This window comes from Capra hircus, chromosome 4 (genome assembly GCF_001704415.2).
Source record: "Capra hircus breed San Clemente chromosome 4, ASM170441v1, whole genome shotgun sequence".
Lineage (NCBI taxonomy): Eukaryota > Metazoa > Chordata > Mammalia > Artiodactyla > Bovidae > Capra > Capra hircus.
The window spans coordinates 88,337,261-88,362,923 of NC_030811.1; the positions used below are offsets into that span (position 1 = coordinate 88,337,261).

Below are 25,663 nucleotides of genomic sequence, written 5' to 3' on the forward strand. Positions count from 1 at the left end.
TAGGAGTCCACTGCTTAGACTGGGTTCTTCAGGTCTTTTATGTCTTTGTAGATTTTCTGCCTAGTTCTATCAGTTTCTGAGAGAGCAGTGTTTAAATTCTCAACTATAATTGTGGATTCGCCCATTTTTACTTTCAGTTCTATCATTTTTGTAGACACATTCAGGACTGTTATTTTTTCTGGGTGGATTGACCCCTTTATGATTATGTAATGTCCTTCTCTAACACTGGTAGTTTTCTTGCCTCTGAAGCCTACTTGATCTGTTATTAATGTAGACATTCCTGCTTTCCTTTGACAAATATTTGCATGAAATATCTTTTCCAATCCTTCTACTTACAGCCAGCCAGTATCATTAAGTTTGAAGTGAGTTTCTTGTAGACAGCACATACTTTGTCATGTTTTTTAACCCAACCTGCCAGTGTCCTCCAACTAGTGCATTTATAACACTAATAATTAATGCAATTCTGGTACATTAGGACTTAAGTCTGAAATTTCATCTTTTGTTTGTTCTGTTTTTTCACTTCCCTGTTTTCCTTTTCCTATCTTCCTATGGGGTACTTGAGTATTTTTTATAATTTTTTTCATATTTCTGAAGGGTTTTTAAATGTATCTCTCTGCAAGTTTTAGTTCTTCTGGATATTACATCATATACGTAATGTACGATAGTCATTTTACCAATCACAGTGATATACAGAAGCTTTACCTCTCTTAACCATCTGTGATCCAGCAGCTCCAGCAGCTCCAGCAAAGGGACTTAAAATCCCCAGGGAATTTGACTTTGAACTTCAGTGGGATTTGATTACAGAATTTCCACAGGACTGGGGAAACAGACTTTTGGAGGGCACAACAAAACCTTGTATGCACCAGGAAGCAGGAGAAAGGAGCAGTGACCCCACAAGAGACTGAGCCAGATTTGCCTGTGAGTGTCCTGGAGCCTCCAGCACAGGTGTGGGTTGATAGCGGCCTACTGTGGAAGCAGGGGCACTGACTACAACAGTCATGGGAGCCACAGCATCCTGGCTTAAGTCCTTTTTCAAGAGGTCACCATTAACCCCTAACACAGTTTGGCCTAAGGCCAAGATACAGGGAGGGAACACAGCCTCACCCATCAGCAGAAAATTGGATTAAAGATTAACTGAGCATGCCTCCCCAACCATAGCAAGACCCAGTTTCCCCACAGCCAGTCCCTCCCATCAGGAAGCTTCCACAAGCCTCTTATCTTTATCAGAGGGAAGACAGAATGAAAACCACAATCACAGAAAACTAACCAAACTTATCACATGGACCACAGCCTTGTCTAACTCAATGATACTATAAGCCATGCTGTGTACAGGGCCACCCAAGATGGATGGGTCATGGTGGAGAGTTCTGACAAAACGTGGTCCACTGCAGAAGGGAATGGTAAACCACTTCAGTATTCTTGCCTTGAGAACCCTATGAACAGTATGAAAGATGCAAAAAGATACGACACTGAAAGATGAACTCCCCAGGTTGGTAGGTGCTCAAAAGGCTACTGGAGTAGAGCAGAGATATAGCTCCAAAGGAATGAAGAGCCGGAGCCAACGCATAAAGAACCCAAAGCTGTGGATATGTCTGGTGATGAAAGTAAAGTCTGATGCTGTAAAGAACAATACTGTATAGGAACATGAAATGTTAGGTCCATGAATCAAGCTAAACTGAAAGTGGTCAAACAGGAGATGGCAAGAGTGTACATCAACATTTTAGGAATCAGTGAACTAAATGGACTGGAATGGGTGAATTTAATTCAGATGACCATTATATCTATTACTGTGGGCAAAAATCCCTTAGAAGAAATGAAGTAGCCCCCATAATCAGCAAGAGTCCAAAATGCAGTACTTGGATGCAATCTCAAAAACTACAAATGATCTCTGTTCATTTCCAGTGCAAGCCATTCAATATCACAGTAATCCAAGTCTATGCCCCAACCACTAACGTGGAAGAAGCTGAAGTTGAACGGTTCTATAAAGACCTATAAGACGTTCTAGAACTAACACCAAAAAAAAAAAAAAAAAAATGTCCTTTTCATCACAGGGGACTGGAATGCAAAAGTAGGAAGTCAAGAGATACCTGGAGTAACAGGCAAATTTGGCCTTGGAGTATAAAATGAAGCAGTGCAAAGGCTAACAGAGTTAAGCCAAGAGAATCCACTGGTCATAACAAACATTGTCTTCTAACAACACTAGAGACGACTCTACACATGGACATCACCAGATGGTCAATACTGAAAACGGACTAATTATATCCTTTGCAGCGAAAGATAAAGAAGTCCTCACAGTCAACAAAAGAATCCAAAATGCAGTACCTGGGTGCAATCTCAAAAATGACAGAATGATCTTGGTTAGTTTCCAAGGCAAATCATTCAGTATCACAGAATCCAAGTCTATGCTCCAACCACTAATGCAAAAGAAGCTGAAGTTGAACGGTTCTATGAAGGCCTACAAGACCTTCTAGAACTAACACCCAAAATAGATGCCCTTTTCATTATAGGGGACTGGAATGCAAATGGAAGAAGTCAAGAGATACCTGGAGTAACAGGCAAGTGTGGCACTGGAGTACAAAATAAAGCAAAGCAAAAGCGAACAGAGTTTCGCCAAGAGAATGCACTGGTCATAGCAAACAGCCTTTTCCAACAACCCAATATACATATACACACTACTAAATATGAAATAGATAATAAGGACCTATTGCATAGCACAGGGAACTCTATTCAGTAATCTCTAATGACCCATATGGGAAAAGAATATAAAAAAGAGTGGATATATGTATCACTGATTCACTTTCCTATGCACCTGAAATACAATATTATAAATCAACTATACTCCAATAAAAATTTTTTTAAAGATTAAAAAAAAACCATCCCAAAGAAAAAGAAATGCAAAAAGACAAAATGGTTTCTGAGGAGGTCTTACAAATAGCTGAGAAAAGAAGAGAAGTGAAAGGCAGAGGAGTAAAGGAAAGATATATCCATCTGAATGCAGAGTTCCAAAGAATAGCAAGGAGAGATAAGAGAGTCATCCTAAATGAACAAAGCAAAGAAATAGAGGAAAACAACAGAATAGGAAAGCCTAGAGATCTCTTCAAGAAAATCAGTGATGCCAAAGAGGCATTCCATGCAAAGATGGGCACAATAAAGGAGAGAAAAGAGTATGGACCTAACAGAAGCAGAAAAGATTACAAACCGGTGGCAAGAGTACACAGAAGAAATATACAAAAAAAGATCTTAATGACCCAGATAACCATGATGGTGTGGATCACTCACCTAGAACCAGATATCTTGGAGTGCTAAGTTAAGTGGGCCTTAGGAAGCATCACTACCAACAAAGCTAGTGGAGGTGATGGAATTCCAGTTGAGCTGTTTCTAATCCTAAAAGATGATGCTGTGAAAGTACTGCACTCAATATGCCAGCAAATTTGGAAAACTCAGCAGTGGCCACAGGACTGGAAAAGGTCAGTTTTCACTCCAATCCCAAAGAAAGGCAATGCCAAAGAATGTTCAAACTACCATACAATTGCACTCATTTAACATGCTAACAAAGTAATGCTCAAAATTCTCCAAGTGAGGCTTTAATAGTACATGAACCAAGAAGTTACAGATATTTAAGTTGGATTCAGAAAAGGCAGAAGAACCAGAGATCAAATTGCCAACATCCGTTGGATCATAGAAAAAGCAAGAGAATTCCAGAAAAACATCTACTTCTGTTTCACTGACTACACTAAAGCCTTTGACTATGTGGATCACAACAAACTGTGGAAAATTCTTCAAGAGATGGCAATATCAGACCACCTTACCCGCCTCTTAAGAAACCTTTATGCAAGTCAAGAAGCAACAACAGTTAGAACCAGACATAGAATAACAGACTGATCCAAAATTGGGAAAGGACTACATCAAGGCTGTATACTGTCATCCTGCTTATTTAACTTATATGCAGAGTACCTCATGTGAATGCCTGGCTAGATAAAGCACAAGCTGGAATCAAGACTGCAGGGAAAAATATCAATAACCTCAGATATGTAGATGACACCACCTTTACAGCAGAAAGTGAAGAGGAACTAAAAAGTCTCTTGATTAAGGTGAAAGAGGAGAGAGAAAAAGTTGGCTTCAAAGTCAACATTCAAAAAACTAAGATCATGACATCTGGTCCCATCATTTCATGGCAATTAGATATGGAAACAATGGAAACAGTGACAAATTTTATTTTCTTGGGCTACAAAATCACTGCAAATGGTGACTGCAGCCATGAAATTAAAAGATGCTTACTCCTTGGAAGGAAAGCTATTACCAACCTAGACAGCATATTAAAAAGCAGACACATTACTTTGCTAACAAAGGTCCACAGAATCCAAGATACCGTTTTTCCAGTAGTCATGTATGGATGTGAGAGCTGGACCACAAAGAAGGCTGAGCGCTGAAGAATTGATGCTTTCAAACTATGGTACTGGAGAAGACTCTCGAGAGTTCTTTGGACTGCAAGAAGATCAAACCAGTCAATCCTAAAGGAAATCAATCCTGAATATTCACTGGAAGGACTGATGCTGAAGCTGGAACTCCAATACTTTGGCCACCTGATGGGAAGAGCTGACACACTGGAAAAGATCCTGATGCTGGGAAAGATTGAAGGCAGAAGGAGAAGGAAGCAACAGAGGATGAGATAGTTGGATGGCAACACCAACTCAATGGACATGAGTTTGAGCAAGCTCTAGGAGATGGTGAAGAACAGGGAAGCCTGGCGTACGCAGTCCATGGGGTTGGAAAGAGTAGAACACGACTGAGCGACTGAACAACAACCATCATCTGTGATGGTTCATTCTGTGTCAATTTGGCTAGGCCAAGGTATGGAGACAAATCTACCAGTCTGGATATTGCTGCAAAAGTGCTTTTTAGATGGGATTAGCAAGGCCCAGTGGTAAAGAATCCACCTGCAATGCAGAAGCCACAGGATACTCAGGTTTGATCCCTGGGTTAGGAAGATGCCCTGGAGGAGGGCATGGCAACCCACTCTAGTATTCTTTCCTGAGAATCCCATGGACAAAGGAGGCTGGCAAGCTACAGTCCAGAGGGTTGCAAAGAGTCAGACATGACTGAAGCAACTTAGCACAGCATTTACACCAGTAGACTTTCAGTAATGTAATTACTCACCATAATGTGGGTATACTTCATCTAGTAAGCTGAAGATCTTAAGAAAAGACTAAGGTTTCTGGAACAGGAAGAATTTTGTCCCCAGACTGACTGCCTTCAGACCCAGGACCTAAACATCAGTTCTTGCCAGAATTTTCAGCCCGCCCTGAAGATTTTGGACTTTCCAGGCTCCACAACTGCATAAGCAGCGAATTTCTTAAAGTCCATCTCTCCCTCCCCTTGATTTGTTTTATTCAGATTTAAAAATCTGAATATGCCATCCTTTTACCAACTACTTCATTTATAAGATACTGCCTTAAATATTTCCTCTACATAAATTTAGAATCACATCAAGCAGTGTTATAATTTTTCCTTCAACAATTTTTGCTTCAGTTTAGAAAAATCAAGAAGAAAAAGAATCTGGTGACCTACCTTTATTTTTATGCATTGTGTTTTTCTTTCCTTCCTGATTGTTCCAAGTTTCCTCTATTTTTATCATTTCTTTTCCATTGAAAGAACTTCTTTAGCTGTTTCTTAGTGTAGGTCTGCTGGTAACAAACTCTTTTCCTTCATCTAAGAAATACCTTTGATTTCCCTTAATTTCTAAAGGATATTTTCACTGGGTATAGAATTCTGGATTAAGAGTTCTCTTCTTTAAGCATTTAAAACAAAATATGCCGGAAACCAACACAACATTGTAAAGCAATTATCCTCCAATTAAATATATATATTATATATATATATATATATATATATATATATACACACACACACATATTCCACTTATTTCTAGTCTTGATGGTTTCTGATGAGAAATCCACTATCATTTGAATTGTCTTCTCATTGTTAAGTGTTGTTTTTCTCTAGGTGCTTCTGAAAAGTTTTTTTTTTTTTTTTTTTTTTGCCATATCACACAGTTTGTGGGATCGTCCTTGACCAGGCATTGAAGTCAGGCCACCACAGTGACAGCCCAGAACCCTAAGGTCACCAGGTAAGTCCAAGTGGTTTTTTTCCTAAGTTGCTCTTTTAAGTTTTCAGAAGCTTACTTATGATATATCAGGGCATGGACTTTTTTCACTAATCATACTTGGGGTTCACTCAGCTTCCTGAATCTGAGGTCTGTGTCTCTTAAAAAATTTAGAAAGTTTTTGGTCATAATTTTTTTGAACTACTTTTCCAGCTCTGCCCTCATTCTCTTCCACAGAAGTTATATCTTTTGTTATAATCCTACAGGTCCCTAATCCACTAGAATTTTTTTTAAGTCTATTTTCTCTCTGTTGTTCAGGCTGGGTAATTACATCGTTCTATAGTTCAGTTCACTGATTCTATCCTCTGTTCTCTCGTTTATACTTTTGAGTCAATCTGCTAACTCATATTTTTCATTTCAGTCACTGTATTTTTCAGTCCAAAAATTTCCATTTAGTTTTTCTTTATATGCTCTATTTATCTCCTAAGACTTTCTGTTTCCCTGTTGAGCCTTTCTGTTCTTTCATTCTGTTCTTCGTGCTCATTAATTCCTCACTGAAGCATTTAATTTCAACTGCTTTAAAATCTTTTTCAGATAATTCTAACATCAGTCATTGGTTATCTTTCTTCATTCAGTTTAAGATTTCCCTGGTTCTTGGTATGACAACTGATTTATGTTTGTAACCAGGACATTTACATATTTTATTATGAAAGTCTGGATCTTATTTAAACCTCCTATGTTAAGTAGTATTCTCTGATACCACTGTGGCGTGTCACTTTGTTACTGCCAGGTGGAGGCAAAAATCTAGGTTCCTGCTTAGCCTCCACTGCCACCTGAAGGTGGTGAGCTCTTTGTCACTGCTGGATGGAGGGAGGAGTTCCAGGCTCACCTTCCCCACATACTCTTCACTGACATTGTGATGGGGACTGCTCCTTACCACTGGGCAATGGTGGAAGTCCTCACTCTCCACTCCTCTGACATCACCCCTGAGGGAGGGAGCTGAGCACCTCATTACTGTGTAAGGGCAGAAGTTCTGGCTCCCCATGTGGTCTCCACGTGGTGTAGGGGGAGTCTGGATGCTCTGTTATAGCCTCACAAGGGTGGGAGTCTGTGCTCCTCACTTGGCCTTTGACAACTTGGGTGGTATAATGGTAACTTTCTTCTGTGTTGTCTGGCTAGAGGAGAATGGTTTATGTCTAAAAGTTTATATCTTGCTAGGCTGCCCCTCTTTGGCTACAGAGAACAGACTTCTGTTGGAGTTTTGCTTGTTTTGTCTCTGTCTGTGCCTGGTTGACAGTTCTTAATTCTCAGAATAGTATTTAAATATTAACACTAAACTGTTCTCCAATTCTCTGAAAATATTTGGTGGAGTCCATTTTTCAGCAACAACAGATGGTAAAACCAAAACTCTTAAAAGAAAGTAAGGTCAGACTTTGGGTGGAAAAGCCTGAGGTGAAAAAGATGTGTTGCTGTACATTCAGGTATAGGAAAACACAGGTCAACTGCAAATGTTCTCTAACAGTCACTGGGCATCAGAACAATAACCCCAAATTCACTGCTCTGCACAAATCACAGAATCCAAAAAATGTTACATAGGAAGAAACATTTGTTTTCTTAGAGAAAACTAAGAATGTTAAGCAATATTCTTAGATACCTTTTAAGATATCTTAAAAAGAAATGATGGTATCTTAAAAAGAAAGTACAAGTTACTCCTCAAAATTTACAGACAGTAATCTTAAAGCTGAACTGATCTGTCCATGGCTCTTGCAATAGTAACAATTCACTATAGACCAACATTTAAAAAAATATATTAGCTTGTGTTTTGTTTGCCAACTGGGAAAATCACATTTTATAGCTCAAGGGAAAACCATTCAATGAATATTATTTTGACTGACTAGCCTTTTTATATGGTAACAACTAGAGGCTAAATGGTTTCTATCAATGGCTGAAAGTTCAAGTTCACCAGAACTCACAAAATTCTCACCTTACTGTAATTTATATTGCCATTCCAGATTATTGGCACAAGGATAGAATTCAAATAATGAAACTGAAATAACTGGCTACCTAGTCTGCAAAAAAGAACCAGCATCTCTTGTTTGCACCAGAAATCTCAACAGTATTACAGACATGCTTGGTTGCTCAGTTTTGTCTGACTCTTTGCGACCTCATAGACTGTAGCCTGCCAGGCTCTTCTGTCCATGAATTTTCCAGGCAAAAAACTGGAGTGGGTTGCCATTTCTTCTTCCAGGGGATTTTCTTGACCCTTGACTAAACCTGAGTCTCCTACATCTCCCACTCTGGCAGGCAGATTCTTTACCACTAGCACAACCTGGGAAGACCATATTACAGACAAAAATGTTAAAAAAAAAAACAAAACTGCAATATATTACAATGTGTTTTAGAAAAAAACCTTTAAGCATATAACTAAACCATAAAAGATGATAGACATGTTTTACCATACAAATTTTTTAAAACAATATACCAAGTTATTAGACAACTGATGAATGAGAGCAAATCCATATGCTACATATACTGATAGCGTGAATGTCTTTATTAAAAAATCAGTCAAAAAGTAATTTCCCTGCAGAAAAACTGACAAAGGATACAAAATATTCCCTCTTGTATGTATAAGAAATACAAAGCCAACAAACTAGAAAATCTTTCAACCTCTCCTGTAAACAAAGAAATGCAAAAGCAAACAATTAGCTGCCATTTGAAAGTAGACAGAACTGGTACAGTGCGGAGAAACTGGCGCCTCCACGGCGGTGGGAGGATGGAAACAGGAGTGCCCACCGGCAGCACAACCCTGGGGGCAGCTTGACACGCGTCTATTAAATTTGACATGCACACCCTTGGCCAAACATTTCATTTTGAGGAGATCCATCCTGCTGAAACAGTCTCTACAAACATAAAATACCCACACATGTATTATTCACACATATATTTCACACACACACACATATCACAGCACTAAATCCAACATACAAGGTTAGCAACAAATTATCCATTATTACAGAATAAGCAGGGAAAAAAGGAACCTTTTAAAATGAAACAATATTAAGTCACTAAAAAGAATGAAACAGACTATAATAACATGGAAAGGCATCTATACTCAAGTGAAAACAAGAAAGTTGCAAACTAGCATATACATAGTACAATCCCATTTTTGTTCAAAATGTGCTGGATGATATGTCTGCAAACTAGAGCTGGTTGATTATCTGTATTTGTAAAAAAGTTTTACTGGAACATAGCCATGCTCCCTGGTGGATCCCTGGTGGCTCAGACAGTAAAGCATCTGCCTGCAATGCAGGAGACCCGGGTTCAATTCCTGGGTAGGGAAGATCCCCTGGAGAAGGAAATGGCAATCCACTCCAGCACTCTTGCCTGGAAAATCCCATGGATGGAGAAGCCATTCTCCGTCGCAAAGAGTCGGACGCAACCGAGCAACTTTACAAGCAAGCCAGCCAGCCATGCTCATTTACTGAAAAGAAGACCAAATGACCCACAAAGCTGAAAATACTTACCATTTAGCCCTATATGAAAAAGTCTGCAACTCCCAATATATACCAAATTAACTGACATTGTCTCTCTCTGCTCTTTTACTTATCTATGGTGCATATTTCTGTAATATTTGAATGCTTTTATTTTTTTATAACCAGAAATAAGTAAAAAAACATTTCAGATCACTGGTTAAATACCATGTGGCCATTAAATGATGCAGGTATATATTCACTGACATTGAACTAGCTCCACCATATATTTTAAATATAGTTTAAAAGATACCATGTGTATATGAGTCTCATTTTGCTCTTATAACTGAGTTGTTATATACAGCTACCCAGCATAGCACAGAACAGCTACCTTTAAAAATATCAGTTATTCTGCTCAAGCAGAGAAATTTTTTTCTTTTTCCAAAAGAATTGCTTCTTCACATTTCTATCAGTGTCCTTGGACTAAATAGAATGCAAAACAATGTAACATTTAATCTGCATCAGCCACTAATACCACCATCTCAGTTTATACCAACTCCATCTCTGCTGCTGCTGCTAAGTCGCTTCAGTTGTGTCCGACTCTGTGTAACCCCACAGACAGCAACCCACCAGGCTCCCCCATTCCTGGGATTCCCTAGGCAAGAACACTGGAGTGGGTTGCCATTTCCTTCTCCAATGCATCAAAGTGAAAAGTGAAAGTGAAGTCGCTCAGTCGTGTCCGACTCTTTGAGACCCCATGCACTGCAGCCTACCAGGCTCCTCCATCCATGGGAGTTTCCAGGCAAGAGTACTGGAGTGGGGTGCTGTTGCCTTCTCTGAACTCCATGTCTAGTCAACAATATTTGATTCTCAAGAGCCAATGCAGACTAACGCTCATCACTTCATAAAAATCATCATAAAGACAATAAAAAAGTGTCCAGGGCATTCCCAGATAAAAATAGTTAACACAATAAAGGCACTTAAACCTTTGCTGACTCGAGATACTCCATCAAAATAGTAAAGGTGATTCTTTTTCACGCTCTCTTTTTTTCATGCATACATGGATGAGGCCAAAGATAACAAGAAAGGAGACAACAGCAACAAAATTCCAGAAGCTGGAAAGCAGATGGATGAGACCTGGGGCTTCCCCGGTGGCGTCAGTGGTAAAGAATCTGCCTGCCAATGCAGGAGACACAAGAGATGCAGGTTCGATCCCTGGGTCACGAAGATCCCCTTGAGAAGGGCATGGCAAACCACTCCAGTATTCTTGCCTGGAGAATTTCATGGACAGAGGAGCCTGGTGGGCTACAGTCCATGGAGTCACAAAAAGTTGGACACAACAGAGCACACACCCACAGGGGAGGAATGGCTACTTTGTGTCCTAGATAACTGATTTAGCATACCTGGAAAAGTTGGATCTTGAAACAGAAACCAAAAAACAATTGAAAAAAATAAAAGAAAACAAAGAGCAATTCATTTTTCTCCAAAGAAACACAGCCCAAATGGCCCAGAAATTGCTGTATCAGGTACTAATGAAAATAGGAGTAAAAAAGGAACCAAAAATCAAAGAACTGGATAAAAACTGATTTATAAAGAAATCTGATTGCTAAATTTTCTCTGCTACTCCAAACTGGGCAATGGCCCCTCCACCACTGCAGAAAATCTGAGAGGCATTTTTGGAAGCCAGTAAAACAGCTGAAGGCCTGGGCACCACACTGAAAACTGGAGGAGGAAGTGAGAGTTCACATAGTGAGTACTGAGGCCACTCCTCCCGCCGCACCCTTTTCCCCTGGCTCAGAGAAAAAGTGTTCGCTCCCAGAACACTTGGAGGCATAGATGTTCTGCAAGTGTTGGAAGGGACTGGAAGCCTTTCTCTAAGGAGTCTGACCAGCTTAAGAGAAAAGACCTAAACATACTGATATTCAATTCATTTCAGTCGCTCAGTCGTGTCCAACTCTTTGCAATCCCATGGACTGCAGCATGCCAGGATTCCCTGTCCATCACCAACTCCTGGAGCTTGCTCAAACTCATGTCCATAGAGTTGGTGGTGCCATCCAACCATCTCATCCTCGGTCATCCTCTTTTCCTCCCACCTTCAGTCTTTCCCAACATCAGGGTCTTTTTAAATGAGTCAGTTCTTCGAATCAGGTGGCCAGAGTATTGGAGTTTCAGCTTCATCATCAGTCCTTCCAGTGAATATTCAGGATTGATTTCCTTTAGGATGGACTAGTTTGATCTCCTTGCTGTCCAAAGTACTCTCAAGAGTCTTGTCCAACACCACACATCAAAAGCATCAATTCTTCGGCACTCAGCTTTCTTTATAGTCCAACTCTCACATTCACACATGACTACTAGAGAAACCATGCTGCTGCTGCTGCTAAGTCGCTTCAGTCGTGTCCAACTCTGCGACCCTATAGACGGCAGCCCACCAGGCTCCTCTGTCCCTGGGATTCTCCAGGCAAGAATACTGGAGTGGGTTGCCATTTCCTTCTCCAATGCATGAAAGTGAAAAATGAAAGTGAAGTCACTCAATCGTGTCTAACTCTTCTCAACCCCGTGGACTGTAGCCTACCAGGCTCCTCCATCCATGGGATTTTCCAGGCAAGAGTACTGGAGTGGGTTGCCATCTCCTTCTCCAAGAAAAACCATAGCTTTGACTAGATGGACCTTTGTTGGCAAAGTAATGTCTCTTTTCAATATGTTTTCTGGGTTGATCATAGCTTTGCTTCCAAGGAGTAACCGTCTTTTAATTTCATGGCTGCAGTCACCATCTGCAGTGATTTTGGAGCCCCCCAAAATAAAGTTTCTCACTGTTTCCATTGTTTCCCCATCTATTTGCCATGAACAGACACTGATACTATAATTTAAAAACTGGGGCACTTCCCAGGTGGTCCAGTAGTTAGAAACCCACCTCCCAGCACAGGGGATACAGGTTCTATTCCTGGTCCGGGAGAATTCCACATGCAGCAGCAAGGCAGTTAAGCCTGTGCACCAGAACTACTAAGCCCACGTGACGCAACCACTGAAGCCCATGCACAGGAACAAAAGACCCAGCACAGCCAAAAATCAATTCGTTAATTATTTTTTAAAAAGGGAAAGAAAAGTTTAGCTGGCCTTTGTCCCAGGATCCTGGGAGGCAGACTCTGAATGCCAGGAAGTTCCTGACTGATTGTCTTTGTTACTCATGGCGGGCCCAAGGAATTGCACTTGATATTAACATATTATTGACCAGAGATTAGCACCAGAGGCATTAGTTTCTGCAAAAACCACCCCGGGTCAATAATGTGTTAACCTGGGACTGTTGGTGCACCCCTAGATAGTGTGTACGGAGGTGACTCAGAATGGGGACAAGCCATATAGAGAGACCCATCTTGTGATTAGAGGGTTAGGGCTTTCCAGTAGGGGAGAGGTGAGGGAGACTGGGAAATTGAGCTCAACCACATGGCTCATGACTCAATCAATCATACCTCCACAATGAAACATCAATAAAAACTCTAGACACCGAAGTTTCAGTGGGCTCACCTCACTGGCAATGCTCTTAATACTGACACACACTGACACGCCAGGAGGGCAATGTGTTCTGATTTCATAGGGAGAAAACAACAGAAACTTTGCATCTGGAATCCTCACAGACCTGCCTTGTTTGTCTCTCCCTTTGACTGATTCTGATTTCCATTCGGCGGTAATAAAAGTGTAATTATAGTACTTTCAGTGAGTTCCATGAGCTGATCTCATGCATTATAAATCTGAGAGGATAGTGTGAACCCTGGAACTTGTAGAGAGCTGGAAAAAGAGTGGAGATGACCTGGGGACACCCAAACTTACGGCTGGTGTCTGAAGTAAAGGCAGTATTGTGAAGGATTATGCCCTTAACCTGTGAAATTTGGCTGAATTACAGGTAGTTAGTAATCAGAAGTCACTGTAAATATTAAGGATACACCCAAACAAATGACCCAGTCAGATCATCTGAGTGAACACCACTCAGCAACTAAGCATTTCCCATCAAGGTTTTAGTATCTCACTATTTAAGAACACTTCAGAAAAGTTATCACTAATTAACCTTAGGAAATAACAAAAACGGAGCTCTTAGCAGTTAAAAATGAAAGAGACAAAATTCCATAAAATTCCATATAGAACTGAAAATACAGCTGAGGAAAAACTTTAATGAATAAAGCAAAAAGACTAAAAGGTGGAAACTAGGAAAGCAAATAAAGAGGAGTTAGTGGAAAATTCTGAAAAAGATGGGAATAGCAGGCCACCTGACCTGCCTCTTGAGAAACCTGTATGCAGGTCAGGAAGCAACAGTTAGACTGGACACAGAACAACAGACTGGTTCCAAATAGGAAAAGGAGTACGTCAAAGTTGTATATTGTCACCCTGCTTATTTAACTTAGATGCAGAGTACATCATGAGAAATGCTGGGCTGGAGGAAGTACAAGCTGGAATCAAGATAGCCGGGAGAAATATCAATAACCTCAGATAGGCAGATGACACCACCCTTAAGGCAGAAAGTGAAGAGGAACTAAAGAGCCTTTTGACAAAAGTGAAAGAGGAGAGTGAAAAATTTGGCTTAAAGCTCAACACTCAGAAAACTAAGATCATGGCATCCAGTCCCATCACTACATGGCAAATAGATGGGAAAAAATGGAAACAGTGGCTGACTTTATTTTTCTAGGCTCCAAAATCACTGCAGATGGTGACTGCAGCCATGAAATTATAAGACGCTTACTCCTTGGAAGGAAAGTTATGACCAACCTAGACAGCATATTAAAAGGCAGAGACATTACTTTGTCAACAAAGGTCTGTCTAGTCAAGGCTATGCTTTTCCAGTGGTCATGTATGGATGTGAGAGTTGGACTATAAAGAAAGCTAACCACCAAAGATTTGATGCTTTTGAAGTGTGGTGTTGGAGAAGACTGTTGAGAGTCCCTTGGACTGCAAGGAGATCCAACCAGTACTTCCTAAAGGAGATCAGTCCTGGGTGTTCATTGGAAGGACTGATGTTGAAGCTGAAACTCCAATACTTTGGCCACCTGATGGGAAGAGCTGACTCATTTGAAAAGACCCTGATGTTGGGAAAGATTGAGGGCAGGAGGAGAAGGGGACGACAGAGAATGAGATGGTTGGGTGGCATCACCAACTCAATGGATATGGGTTTGGGTGGACTCTGGGAGTTGGTGATGGACAGGGAGGCCTGGCGTGCTATGGTTCATGGGTCACAGAGTCGGACCCAACTGAGCAACTGAACTGAACTGAGAGGACTAGTTTAGAGGGCCCAAATGCTGAATAACAATTCTAAAAAGAAAGAATGAAAACAATGTGCAGGAAAAAATCAAATAAATAATTTTGGAAAAATATTCCAGAATAAATGATGTAAGTTTCAGGATTTAAAGTGCCCACTGAGGTTCTAGCACATGAATCCATACCCAGGCACATCATCAAGAAATCTCAAGACAACAAGGTTCTACTGCATAGCACCGGGAACTATATTCGATATCTGGTGATAAATCATAATGGCAAAAAAATGAAAAAGAACATGTACATAAATGTATATAGTTATAACAGCATCACTTTATAGAAGAAATTATCACAACACTGTAAATCAACTATACGTCAATAAATTTTTTAAAAGAAATTTCAGAACAACAAAAATCTTATAAGCATCCAAAAATAAGTCATATATAAAGATTGAAGAACCAGAACAGCATTAGATTCCCAAAAGGACAACGGAAGCTAAGAAGGAAAAAAAAGAACAAAGCCTTTAAAATCAGACAAAAACTATTTCCAAACTAGTACCAAAACTGTCAGTTAGGCATGAAGATAGAGGGTAGCAATTAAAAAAAAAAAAACTTTTCAGATATTCAGATATGCAAGGACTTTCTCCTTTTCTACCTTTCTGAGAAAATTCCCAGTGGGTCTGTTCCCCCAAAATGAGGGCTTAACCAATGAAGGGGAAGTCCCAGGATTCTAGGATACAGGAGATCCAACATGACAAAGGGAAAGGGCACCCACGGGATGGTGGTGGAGTGGGATCCTATAACAATTCAGTACTGAAGCCTAGAGAGGACACAGACCAGGCCAGAGCAAATCCAAAGGCTCTGGGAAAGATTTTACTCAAGAAAAAAGTGGTGAAATACCTAATGTGTCTGAATATACGGAAGGAGATTTATATGGCTGTGGGGATAGAAAACTAGGCAAAGAAATAAGAATTGATCCTTATAGATTTTATTTCCAGGGGAAAATATAGTTGTACAGAAAAGGAAAAGTAACCATTATGTATTATATGGCTCAGTAATATTAACAAATGCCACCAATACAGTCATAATAATAAAATACTAATTACTGTTCCAACCAAAATTATGATGAGCCAGGAAGCACGTGTGTGTGTGTGTGTGTGTGTGTGTGTGTGTGTGTGTGTGAAAGTAGCCTAGGGTGGCTGGGATTTGGAGTAAGACATTTGGAGTAAGAAAGAAAGCTGAACTCTCACCTTGTAGTGAGATGTAAACAGATAATTCCTGTTAGTGAAAAAGTCAAGAAGTAGCTCATAGAACATGCTATTTAGAGGCACGGATGTAATCACCAAATACAGCAGATTAAATAATTTTAAATGGCTGACTCTAAGGAACGGGAAATTTGAGGGCTGTTGGAGGTGGTAAAAACTGCCCTTTCACAATCATAACATGTTTGCTTGCTTAAACACATACATGTATAATTTTAATTCAAAAGATATTGAAATAGTCCCCACATTCATATACACACACCATGATCTAGCTCTTCTCTTTAAGTCTTAAAGGCAAGAGAGAACACAACACATAAGGAACTTCAAACACAGCAGCAAGTGGGATGTGAAAAGGAGAATGGCGACAAGTAACAGTGGAGACGCTGGCAAAGGCTGCTTCTCAGGAATTCACAGATGTTATGCGATTAATGCTCTACAGTAATGTGAAACCCCTGGAGGAGGGAATGGCAACCCACTCCAATGCTCTTGCCTGGAGAATCCCATGGACAGAGGAGCCTGGCGGGCTACAGTCCATGGGGTTTGCAGAGCTGGACACAACTGAAGTGACAAAGCAGCAGCAGTAAAGCGACAATCAGGAAAAACACAAATATGAACTAGGGATGACAACAGTACTGATTATGCAGGAAAAGCCATTCTATCAGGGACACATACAGAAATATCTAGCAGTAAAATGCCACATTTTTTATAATCTAAGTATTTTCCAAAAATTGGACAAAGCAAGTATTGCAATATGTTAGAATTCTTAAGACCTCAGTGATGGATTATTTGGGTATTTATCAGGTTTCTATTTTTCAATACATTTGAAATTTTTCATAATAAAAAGTCAAGACAAAATTACTTTGTGAACACCTGTGCATGAAGTCGTGAGTTGGAGCTCCATGATTATCATTAAATGGGGACAAGATGAAGAGGAGAAAACCAGGAATATTCTATGGTTATCTTACCATATCCTGCCATAGAAGCGCCGTTCTCGACATCCATTGTGTTCTTATTTTCCTCTGCTAGGGCTTTAACATATTTTTTGCTTAAATCTAGTATTTGCTCACGTAACTTGACACTGCTTTGATGTCTTGGTCGTTGAAAAATATAGTGCAGTAACATCAATCCCCAAAGGAGTCCAAATACAAGCAACAGTAAACTCAATTTCTGGGACATGGATTTTCTTGAGATTGTAAAAACCATTTCTGAGGAACCAAACAGACTCAACTGAAAAATGGTACCTAGAGGCAAGTCACCAAGCAATCAAGATGTGAAAGAAAAATATCTCCTCCTCTAATGTATATTCTTCATGTTCAGCAAGGTTGCCGCCAAATCACAATAACTCTGTAAAATTGAGAAGAAAAAAGGCGATTAGTCTTAACTGTATCAGTAATAGAATAGACAATGACAGATTAAAGAAGAGATTCTACAAATAGTTTTCATTTGGAATTGTACTGTCTTCTTTTTGATAATTTTCTCGATCACTAAATAAGCCTCCAGGTCTTTTATCAGCTCTGTTTACACAGTTCTTCAAAAATTTAAACTAGAAATAAATGTCAGTTCATGAGAACTACCTGAAAGAAATGCCACCATGGTCATGAAACTCTTTGAATAACTTCTCATCATCTGTAACTAAAACGATGAATATATAAGATTTATAGAGATATCAGACTCTTCCAATACAAGTCACCAACCTAAATATGTGAAAGCAATTCCTCCTTCTCCTTTAAAAAAAAAAAAGTTGATTCCAAAATGAAAGTCAGAAATGGGAAAGGTAAAACAGACGGGAAGATCAAAACAGCTGACTGAAAAACAAAACCAAGCCCACAATAAGTATGCCAACGTCACTAGAAAATACTACTAATGACAGTGGATAATCTTAAAAAATAACCAACCTAAGATGAAAAATAAGTCATAATTTCTAAGTTTATACTTTTAAGTTTATGCCAGACATGACAAGCACTTTCTTTTTTTTACATTTCCAAATTTACAATTCTAAACAGGTATGTATTTTTATAATTTGAGGAAAAACTGAAAAGTTATACTTCAGTTTTTTAAAAGAGATAAAGTAATAACAATCAAGGAATCATAAACATCTTAACAGTAATAATGTGCCCAAATCACCAAAGGGTCCAGTGAAGAAAACTCTTCAATTATGTCTAATGGGATAAAATTCTTCAGGGAGAAATATACCTCGAGTCCAAAAAATTCACTGCACAGCTTAATGAAAATAATCACTAAGAACTTTTTAACTTCCTAAAGTAGTATGGGCAAATAAAACACACTCATTCCAACCTACTTAACTGAAGTAATAAAATCTAGTTTGAGGCTAGTATGACTAGAAATGAATATAGTATCAATGAAGGTAAAGCATTCAATCACTCTCAACACATATTCATAAGCCAGCATATACGATAAGCGGCAGGAAAATCCTGTTTTGCCCTAGGAATCTGATTTCTAGCATAGGTGCTTTCAAACCTTTTTGAAAATAAATTAAGAAAGTATTTACTCAATGATCTTATGCAAAATATCAAAATACAAAACACATATAATCAAAGTTTTTTAGCAAACGCATGTGTGTTGAGGTATGCTTAAGGGGGAGATCTACTGCCCTGCCAATTTTGGTTCAGAAAATTCCCATTCTTACTTTACTCCACCCTGCCACCCAGTCCCTGACACACATCCAATAAATTCTGGAGCTTCAAGGTTTGAAGGTCTACCCATCTACTCTAACTGAAGTATATTTATCTTTCCAAACCTCACTACAACCAAGACTACACCACCAACTAGGTATGTTAATTACTATGTAAAGCAATTAAAAATTAAGGAATTAACTCATTTTCTAATTTTCTTCTGCTTTTTTCTTCAGTTACCGTGCACCCAACAAACTCCTTCAGAGTTCACTGAAACAGTATCATTAATATCAATACTGGATTACTAAATTTTGTTTAACAAAGTAAGGTAAACATCACCTAATATTTTTTTCTACAAATATTTTTACATTTAAGTTCAGAAAAAATAGAAATTATGGGTTCCCAAGCAAAATTTAAAAACATTCTTTCACATGTATAAACCTTCCTTCACACATCTTTACAGGTGCTTGTGTCTTTTCAAATTTGACCTGAGTGCTAGATTATCCAACCCAGTACCCAGTGGGAAAATCAACTGGGAATCTGTCCTGAAGCAGTCACAGCAGGGTTCTAAAGGTGGCATGCCCACAAAGCCAGAAAAGTGACATCACCAGAGAATTGAGAACACAGATCTGAAGGTATTTTGGCAGATGAAGGTTAAAATGAGGGCCTAAAAAGCTCTAGACTACTGTACCTGTACAAGGCCACAAAGGAAGAGACTCAAAACCAGAAGCAAGAGGATACTTCAGTTAAATAACAGCAACAATGATCACTACACTTACTTACTTCATACCAGATTCTACTCTAATCTCCTTATATATATTAGCTTATTTAATCTTCACAATATCCCATACTAATAATATTCTAACTTAAACAGTTGAAAAAAACTGAAGCAAACATACATTAAATTGAGTTGCCCAGTTCAAGAGGGTGGGGACATACGTATACTTATGGCTGATTCATGTTGATGTATGGCAGAAACCAACACAATATTATAAAGCAATTATCCTTCAATTAAAAATAAATAAATTTTAAAATATATATATATATATCTTACATTAAAAAAAAAAAAGTTACCCAAGATCAAACAACTAGATAGTGGGAGAGAGAGGATTCAAAGCTCAGGCTCTTAACCACTGCCCTCTTTTACAGCAACGGCATTAAAAGAGCAGCAGCAGCAACCACTGCGGTGAAAGTACTGAATCCTTATCACCCGTCCAGACTGAAATAAACACTTCACAAAGGTTATTTCATTCAATATTTACATAACCTCAAAAAAAAATGTTGTTGTTCCCACTCCAAAGATGACTAAAGTAAGGCTTTACGAGGTTAGGCTGCTTAAGATTTTTTAATACCCAGGACCACTCACTTCACTTGCCTGAACTTTGACAAGGATCACCAAGTCCACAAATTCAGAATCTATATCTCCATTCAGGGTCTCTTCTTTCCTTTAAAAGGGTCCTTGCTGCTGCTGCTGCTGCTGCTGCTGCTGCTGCTGCTGCTGCTAAATCGCTTCAGTCGTGTCCGACTCTGTGCGACCCCAGAGACGACAGCCCACCAGGCTCCCCCATCCCTGGGATTCTCCAGGCAAGAACACTGGAGTGGGTTGCCATTTCCTTCTCCAAAAGGGTCCTTAAACCCAGCCATATTAGAACTCCTAGGTCTTATGAAACTCCACAAAAGTGGCAAAACTTCACAAAAGTGACAAATCCCCAAAGTGTAAATGGCATTAGGAAGAGAACAGGAGGTTCATGGGTAAGGAAGCCGGAATGCCTAGTGAAAGAGAATATTCAAACCCAGGGAGCCTAACCCATAAGAGGTAAAATCCCTTCAAGGAGGTACAAGCTTAAGGATGAAAGGCTGGGGAGTTCTCTGGTGGCCTAGTGGTTAGGATTCTTGGGTTTTCATTGCCATGGCCCAGGTTCAATCCCTGGTCAGCAAACTGAGATCCCACAAGATGCACAGTGCAGTCAAATAAATTAATTAATTTTTACAAAAAGGAATGACAGACTGCTCACCATCATGAACACAAACTCTGCTTAAAGGCAGTACCAACACCAGACACAGAGAGAAAACCCTGGGAGGAGACAAAGCACAAGCATGGCTGAGGAGGGCATATCCCCGGACTAACAAATCCCAGGGAACAGGGAAGCCGAGTTTCTCAGTTTGAGGGACCCAAAGAAGCTGCAAACATTAAATAAAGAACCCCCCTTTTGGTTCTATACTGTGTATGACCCAACTGCACCACAGATTCAGAAAAGGGGCTTTCATGAAAGATCTCTGTAGCCTTGATTCTACATGGAATGTGTCTACTCACCATTGCCTACAACAAAATTAAAGCAGACCATCTCAGAAGGAAGTCAGGGAAATTTCAAAGGGACTCTGCAGTGTGAAATTTATACCCTGTGTAACTTGCTTGTGTTTCTTACGTGGTTTTCTATAGAGATAAGAAGTTTTACTATTAAAAGGGTTTGTCTCTGGGAATAGCGAAGAGGTCAGAAGTTGGGAGCAGTTAATCCCTCAAGATGTGAGGGAACTACAAAAGGACACCAAGGAAGAAACGAGTGCGGAAGACACCCTAGAGCCTTCTCTAAGCTGCAATGATGGCCCAGAGCCAGCTTCTGCCTGGCAAAGAGCTGAACAACTCAACAGTCCATGAGGATTCTCCACAGTGACCCAAGAAGACCTGAAAACTGTTATCTCAGGGTGCATTTCCACAAGCTACTCCAGGCAAGCCCAGCAGAGGTGACTAAAATACCAAAAAGGATACACTTCTGCTTTTGGTCTCTTCTGAGGGAATACTTCACATTAAAACCACCTGGAAATTTTCCTTTTTTTTTAATCCCAGTGCTGACGAGCCTGGAGGAAAACCAGAATCAGCAATGGCTAGAGGCCAGAAGCTATTTCTCCCTGGAACTTTGCTCCCAGTAAAAAATACATTTATCACAGAGGCAGAAACTATACATGCAGGTACTACAGACATAGCACAACAAGCGGGAGAGCACACAGAGAAGCAGTTTGTTAAGACAGAAGCAAGGCAGAGACGTACACCCGGAGCGAAAAGGGTACAAGCACCCCCCTAGTGAGGAGGAGCCCCACAAGGAGGCGGTCAAGTCATTTATACACCTCAGTTCTTACCGATCTTTGTCTTCCTTCAGGCCAATTATTTGGTTTTTTTCTCCACACTTGACCTACCCTGGGACCCTCCCCTTGGTGCCCACACACCCCCCAGCCAATATGGATCTCAAAGTGAAGGCTTCTGGGAGGAGCAATACTCTTTATCCCCTGACTTTTGACCCACCCACAAGGAGCCTTTCTGTGAACATGTAGCATCTCCCTTGTCCCAAAAGAGGGTGGAGTAGAGATCCCTTAATCCTTTACTCAAATAGGGTTTTGCCCCTCTTTGTCCTTGCCATGACCATTACCTTAAGGTGTTTACAAGAGACAAAAACTAGCTATTTGCCTTGTTTCTGCTGTTACTTCCATTTTGGAGAGCAAACAGGAAGCTGACTGTAAATTCCTCAACTGCAGCCCATCTAACTCTTGTCTCAGGAAATGCTAACAGTTCTAAATATCAGGCCTGAAACCCACTTTTTCATGCCCCATGAATTGCAAACAGGAGGACAGCTATAAATGTCTAACCTGGAGCCCTTCTATCCCCTGACTCATTTCTGTGCAACGTTCTGTTGCAAATGGCAGAGAACTTGAACACTGAACTCCCCAATTTTTCTTTGTCCTTCAAGTACCAGTTCAGCTCCTGAAAGGCCACCTAGATCAAGATAGAGACAATAATAAGAAACCTGAAAGGCCTACACTGTCACTGGGGACTTATGGCTACAATCCAGCATAGCAGTCATCCTCCACCCAAACAGTCTAAAACATAAAAACTTTTCAATCTTAACTTCTAGGCCCCCATACTAATTTCTTACTAATTACTTTAAAAAATAAAACTTCAAATATGTCCCAAGTAACAGCTGGAGTTTTTAAAGGCAAAAGTAAAATCATTATTGAAACCGAGCAGGACCCAGTGGGAAGTCCTTTCTGTGTCCCCTGTTTCTTGTTCTTAGGAAACAGACTTCATTCAGCCTCCTAGACGTTTCCTGAGTTCCAAAGGATAGAGTCAAATAATTGCTAATCAGCAAAGTAAGGGAATGCAGAAACAAAAGAGGAAGAGTCAAGAAACAACAGTGCAGTGACAGGGACACTTCCCCAGTGGCCCAAGTGGCTGAGACACCCCACTTCTGCAGGCGGCATGGGCTCAGTCCCTGGTCGGGGAGCTAAGATCCCACATGCCACATGGGGCGGCCAAAAAGAAAAACACAATAGTGCAGTGATGAGGCACGGTCCTGGTTCCTCCGCAAAGAATATACATAACACACCTCTGAGTTCTTCTGCAGGGAAAGTCCCCACACAGGTAGGAGATGGTAACTTCACGCTGAGCACAAGCTGTTACCTCACCACCAACCAGTCAGAAGAAAGTCACACACCACACAGCCCTCACCCCAAATTTTGTCTATAAAAACTTCCTCCAGAAAAGGGACTTTTTGAGCATTATCTGTCCCAGACAACTGATTCCATTCAGGGCCCCACAGGCCTCTGTGTCCCCCATTTCTTTGATTATAAGAAACCACCTTCATTCAGCCTCCATGCCCTTCCCTGAGTTCCAATGGGGCCGATACAAGCAGATGTTAATTAGGGAAGGGAAAGCATGTGAGACCAGGGAGAAACAGTCAGGACCAGCTTTGGGGCAAGGTCCTGTTTCCCATCTAAGGATACACACAACAATGTCTTTAAGCTAAGGTATGATTCCCACAAGTAAGCAGACCCAAGACCAGTTGGACCTAAAGTTTGATGATGGTGACTCCAACCTACCTCACCACCAACCCTTCAGAAGAATAGCCAGGAATGACCATACCCTCCTTAAACATTTACTATAAAACCTAGTATCTTCCCCAAGTGAGGATACATTGTTTCGAGGGCAGGAGCCCACTGTCTCCCTGCCTTTGCCTGGCAAAGCACTAAGGCTATCCTTTTCTACTCCACGGAAAACTCTGTCTCTGAGATTTGATTTGGCACCAGTGTACAAAGAAGCTGAGCTATCAGCATCACAACTTGTATGGCACCTTACAATAAACACTGTACTTTCCTTCCCAACAACCCAGTGTCAGCAGATTAGGTTGGCTTTACTGCAGGTGGGCGGATCACAGTTTTGGTTCAGTAACATATTAGCTTCATCATCATTATTTTGACCTAAGACAAACTTCTGAATATTTTTAGGATTCCCAGGGGAAAGTTCTCACACAACTGCAGAAATTACAAAAGGAATTACACACCATATGGCCCCAAAGTAGAAAAATTAAGGAGAGGAGACACGCTTAAAATGAACCTGAAGAAGGGCAACAGAGTACCATCCAGAGTATGCTCCAAGTACCATCATCTCCAACTAAATTACTGCCGCTACTTCTCAAGTAATTTCCTAGATTCCTCTCCAACCCCACATCAAGCCATTGTCCTCAGAGCAAAACAAGCCATGATCTGAATAGTTGCAATTTTAATTTCTTCCTCCAAAGGAAATATGCAAACTGTCAATAAGCACATGAAAAGGTACTCAAACTACTAGTCTTTAGGGAAAAGCAAATTCAAACCACAATGAAATACCACATGACACCATCAGGATGGCTATGAAGGGCATCAGAACACGTCACCCCAAAATATCCACATTGGTATAAGGATTATTTTGAGCCGAAGATAACTGAGAAACAGCAGATGCAATAAGGCCTCCCTGACCTCCCCCTTTCTATTTGAAAGCAAAACATGAATTACTTATGAGAAAGGTGAGAACACTCTTTATCACAGGAGACAGGGCACTGATGCTGAGACAAATCTGTACAAACACACCTTAGTAAAACAAACCTTATCTTTCATTAGTTTCCCCCATTTATTTACCTTCCCACAATTTACTGACTCCAGAAGCTCAAACTCCTTTTCCTTTGTCTTATCACACTTCCATAATTTATGGCTCTTTGTTTAAATGGTATATACACTCTCAGTACTAACTGCTTCTTTTATTTTTTAAGTTCATTTCTGTGATGTGAACCATTTGTAAATGAAACAACCTTTCTCTCCTGTTAATTGATCTTTTGTCAGTTTAGTTTGCAGAGTCCTGGGCACTGAACCTAAGAAGGTAGATGAAAACGTTTTTTTCTTCTACAGTAATTATTAAAAACAAAACCAAAACTGTTGGTACAGTTGCAAAGAAATTGAAACCCAATACAAAATGGTGCAGGTGCCATGGAAAGCAGTATTGGCAGTTCCTAAAAAAATTAAACAATTTGACCCAGCTATTCCACTTCTGGGTGTAATTACAAAAGAACTGAAAGTGTTATGAAACACAAGTTCATGTGACTGATGCATAGTAAGGCCAAACCAAAATTTGGGAGTTTGGAGCAGAGAAAGGTTTATTACAAGGCCAACCAAGGAGAACAGGTGGCTCATGCTCAAAAACCTTGAAGTCCTTGATGGTTTTCAGGGAGAAAGTTTCATCGGCAAAATCTGGAATGAGGGCTGTATGGTATGTTACTCCCTTCTGATTGGTTGGTGATAAGGTTAACCGGGCGGTATTCCAGGAATCTTGTGCTCAGCTGAAGTTAACCATCCTTATCTGTATGGGAATCTTAGTTCCTTCAGAAAAACTGAAAGATATTATATATATATTCCTTGAGGAGGAACCAGAATACTACTTTAATTGCTGCAATATAGTTTCTTGATGTCTCTCCTTTGTTTCTGCATACCCTTACTTGCCTGATTAGCAACTATTTGAATCTGCCTTTTGAAATGCAGGGAGGTCTAGGAGGCTGAAGCCTTCATTCTGCAAGAAAGAAATGGAGGTGGGGGGTGGTGGGGTGCTTGGAAGGGCTTCTGTTCCCAGGTGGTCCCCGCTGGGTCCTGCTTGGTTTCAAAA

The 25,663-nt window shown here is 40.2% G+C and overlaps 1 protein-coding gene across 2 annotated transcripts in view; it reads right to left on the bottom strand.

Moving 5' to 3' along the window:
• The window catches only part of CCDC126 (coiled-coil domain containing 126), a 46,087-nt gene that overhangs the window by 10,911 nt on the left and 9,513 nt on the right, over nt 1-25,663 (bottom strand). For both annotated transcript variants that reach the window (XM_005679054.3, XM_005679055.3), the window contains one exon: nt 17,038-17,416. In XM_005679054.3, the coding sequence (XP_005679111.1) occupies nt 17,038-17,275 (238 nt within the window). In that variant the 5' untranslated portion in view covers nt 17,276-17,416. The remainder of the gene's footprint in view (nt 1-17,037; nt 17,417-25,663) is intronic.